Source organism: Aplysia californica, unplaced genomic scaffold, assembly GCF_000002075.1.
Source record: "Aplysia californica isolate F4 #8 unplaced genomic scaffold, AplCal3.0 scaffold00387, whole genome shotgun sequence".
NCBI lineage: Eukaryota > Metazoa > Mollusca > Gastropoda > Aplysiida > Aplysiidae > Aplysia > Aplysia californica.
The window spans coordinates 390899-392039 of NW_004797657.1; the positions used below are offsets into that span (position 1 = coordinate 390899).

General features: G+C 40.1%; 1 protein-coding gene across 1 annotated transcript in view; it reads left to right on the plus strand.

Moving 5' to 3' along the window:
* Window positions 1-1141, plus strand: part of LOC101856826 (autophagy-related protein 2 homolog A) — a gene marked incomplete at its 5' end in the record, with an annotated part of 80398 nt that overhangs the window by 41108 nt on the left and 38149 nt on the right. Inside the window, 1 exon segment of the mRNA XM_013085562.2 lies at window positions 262-315. Coding sequence (XP_012941016.1) covers window positions 262-315 — 54 coding nt within the window.

Sequence of the window (1141 nt, forward strand, 5' to 3'; positions counted from 1 at the left end):
GTCTGTCTGTCTGTCTGTCTGTCTGTCTGTCTGTCTGTCTGTCTGTCTGTCTGTCTGTCTGTCTGTCTGTCTGTCTGTCTGTCTGTCTGCTCTCTATACCTGATGCTCCGTTTGTCTTTTATTCTATACATCTGACGTTCTTCTATTTGTCACACCTTTTAACCCCCCCCCCCTCCTGTCCTCTGATATTAACTCCTCTCATAACCATGTTGTACCTTGCAAATTCGTTCCTCATTGGCAACGTGTTGTCTCCTCTTACAGCCAAAGGGAAGCAACCACAGCTCATTGCTCGACAACCCCGTAGAAATCATTCAGGTAGTCGTTCTTTGATTGATTTCTGCTGCCGCTGCTCGCGCTACAGCTTGCTGCTTTCACTTGTTACACTTTCTTTTCAACCAACCAACCAACCTATCAATCAACCAATCAGTCAATCAATCAATCAATCAATTAACCAATCAACCAATCAATCAAGCAATCAATGTACCAGTCGGTCAATCGGTCGCTCATTCAATCAATCGGTCAATCCATCAATCAATCAACCAGTCAATCAATCAATCGGCTAATAGTTCAATCAATCAACCAATATATCGATCAATCAAATAACATTTCTTATGTCTAACAGGACAACGTCCCAACTTTTCCAATAAGTAGTCCATCTATAGATCCGTCCTTCTCTCAATAAATTGGCAAATCTCTAGATAAATGTGTTCATCACTAAACGAACCATTGCAGATAAATCAGCCGATGACTCAATACACCAGTCTGTCTATTTGTCAGTCAAATTATCAGATCATTCTTGTGAACCAAAGGCGAATATTAGACCCAGATAACAACTTAACAGTACTTGTTTTCAATTAATTGTAGCTTCAGTTTTCCAAGGAATCCATTTCCCTTCATCATGCAATCTCCCACATAGTTATATCTCACACTGTTCTCTGTATATCCCATTCTGTCCTGTGTTTAAATTTCTCCCTGATTGATTGATTGTACACATTCTGGGGTTGGGTTTTTGGGGGTTTTGTTTTGTTTTGTTTTGTTGGTTTTTTGTTTTGTTACTCAGTTCTTACTAAGATAAAAACGTAGTCATTTATTTGGCTAGAGCTGCTGCCGCACCCTTCCCCTTTTGTTTCCTCTTTTCCTT